Source organism: Coenobita brevimanus, chromosome 113 (assembly GCF_032717465.1).
Source record: "Coenobita brevimanus isolate Jiangsu-jjx chromosome 113, ASM3271746v2, whole genome shotgun sequence".
In the NCBI taxonomy this organism is placed as follows: domain Eukaryota; kingdom Metazoa; phylum Arthropoda; class Malacostraca; order Decapoda; family Coenobitidae; genus Coenobita; species Coenobita brevimanus.
This window is the reverse complement of record NC_137066.1, coordinates 20,619,235-20,621,734: the sequence shown is the minus strand read 5'-3', so window position 1 is coordinate 20,621,734 and position 2,500 is coordinate 20,619,235. Positions and strand designations below refer to the sequence as shown.

General features: G+C 40.0%; 1 protein-coding gene across 1 annotated transcript in view; it reads left to right on the top strand.

Moving 5' to 3' along the window:
- Positions 1-1,487, top strand: part of LOC145418300 (thyroid transcription factor 1-like) — a 55,465-nt gene extending 53,978 nt beyond the window's left edge. Inside the window, exons 5-6 of the mRNA XM_080286741.1 lie at positions 173-262; positions 1,173-1,487. Of these exons, the coding sequence (XP_080142867.1) occupies positions 173-262; positions 1,173-1,487 (405 nt within the window). The remainder of the gene's footprint in view (positions 1-172; positions 263-1,172) is intronic.
- Positions 1,488-2,500: the final 1,013 nt, after the last annotated feature.

Genomic DNA, 2,500 nt, shown 5'->3' with positions numbered 1-2,500 from the left:
TAATGCTCTCTTTTTCTCTCTCCTCTTTGCTCTCTAATGCTCTCTTTTTCTCTCTCCTCTCTTTGCTATCTAATGCTCTCTTTTTCTCTCTCCCCTCTCTTTGCTCTCTAATGCTCTCCTTTTCCCTCTCTCCTCTCTTTGCTCTCTAATGCTCTCTTTTTCTCTTTTTCAGGTCAAGATATGGTTTCAGAATCACAGGTATAAGATGAAGAGAGCAGCCAAGGAGAAGGCCATGTCGGAACAGACCTCTTCAAATACCCAGGTAAATGCTAGTCACGAAGAAGTGCTTGGGCCGAGAGAGAGAGAGAGAGAGAGAGAGAGAGAGAGACAATACCCCGCCTCTACATCCCCCCCATAGCACTTCTTCGTGACTATTCTTTCTGTAGTTATAATATTACCATCTCTCCATCTTGCATGCTGAGTTGTGGCAATAGATTAACACTGATGCTAGTCACGAAGAAGTGCTGGGGCCGAGAGAGAGACGATACCCCTCCTCTACACCTCTCCCGTAGCACTTCTTCGTGACTAGCATCATATTCTAGTGTTAATCTATTGTTACTACGGCTCTACATCCTTTCCATAGCACTTCTTCGTGACTAGCATCATATTCTAGTGTTAATCTATTGTTACTACGGCTCTACATCCTTTCCATAGCACTTCTTCTTGACTAGCATCATATTCTAGTGTTAATCTATTGTTACTACGGCTCTACATCCTTTCCATAGCACTTCTTCGTGACTAGCATCATATTCTAGTGTTCATCTATTGTTACTACGGCTCTATATCCTTTCCATAGCACTTCTTCGTGACTAGCATCATATTCTAGTGCTAATCTACCACTTCAGATCTATCGTGTATATCCATCTATCTATCTATTCCTGTCTATCTATATCTATCTATCTATCTATATCTATCTATCTATCCATCTATCTAACCTCTCTCTCTCCCCCTTCACAAAACTCCACGTCACCTCATTGTGTGTATGTATGTATGTATCTATTTATCCATCTATCTATCTGTCTATCTATCTGATCCCTCTCTCCCCTCACGGAGCTCCACATCCCCTCGTCGCAAATGTATTTACCTATCTATCTATCTATCTATCTGTCTGTCTATCTATCTATCTATCTATCTATCTATCTATCTACCCTCTAACCTCTCTCTCCCCTCAGAGCTCCACGTCTCCTCGTCGCATCTCCGTGCCCGTCTTGGTGAAGGAGGAAGGGTCGACCAAGGGCTCCGCGTCCTCATCCACCCACGGAGACAGCAAATTGGGGCACCACAGGGACTCATCCGCGGCGTCCATCCCGGCCGCAAACACCTCCAGCCTCTTACCGACGCACCTCACCTGCGATACGGCTTCCGCGCTTGATCCCTTTCGCTCGCAGGGGACGGGCACGCCTGTGGGGGGGGCTGCATTCCCCTCCATGACCCCCCTCCACCATAACGTGAATAACGCCTATCTGCACCACCAGCGGGCGTGGTAAAGAAAGTGAGAGAGTGAGAAAATAAAGAGAGAGAGAGAAAGTGAGAAAATAAAGAGAGAGAGAGAAAGTGAGAAAATAAAGAGAGAGAGAGAAAGTGAGAAAATAAAGAGAGAAAGTGAGAAAATAAAGAGAGAGAAAGTGAGAAAATAAAGAGAGACTATAGAAGGAGGAAAAGAAAGAGAGAAAAAAAGAGTGGTAAAGAGAGAGAAAGAGAGAAAATAAAGAGAGACTATAGAAGAAAAGAAAGAGAAGAAAAGAGTGGTAAAGAAAGTGAGAAAATAAAGAGAGACTATAGAAGGAAGAAAAGAGAAAAAAAGAGTGGTAAAGAGAGAGAAAGAGAAAATAAAGAGAGACTATAGAAGGAAGAAAAGAAGAGTGAGAGAGAGGAAAAAGAGAGGAACACAGGAAAAAGAGAAATGTAAAAAAAAGAGGAAGTAAAAGAGAGACAGCAATGGTAAAAAGAGAGAAGAATGGACAAAAAGAGAGCAGTGGGAAAAAGAGCATTGTAAAATGAGCAATGTAAAGAACTAAAAAAAGAGCAATGTAAAAAGAGAGCAATGTAAAAAAAAACTAGAAAAAGAGCAATATAAAAAAGAGCAGTATAAAAGAGAGCAATGTAAAAAGAGAGCAATGTAAAAAGAGAGCAGTGGAAAAGAGAGCAATGTAAAAAAAGAGCAATGTAAAAAAAAGAGCAGTAAAAAAAGCAGTATAAAAAAGAGAGCAGTATAAAAGAGATCAATGTAAAAATAGTGCATTGTAAAAAAGAGCAATGTAAAAAAGAGAGCAGTATAAAAAAAAGAGCAATGTAAAAAAGAGCAGTATAATAAAGAGAGCAATGTAAAAAAGAGTGCATTGTAAAAAAGAGCAATGTAAAAAAAAGAGCAATGTAAAAAAGAGAGCAGTGTAAAAAGAGAGCAATGTAAAAAAGAGCAGTAAAAAAGAGCAATGTAAAAAAGAGAGCAATGTAAAAAAGAGAGCAATGTAAAAAAGAGAGCAATGTAAAAAAGAGAGCA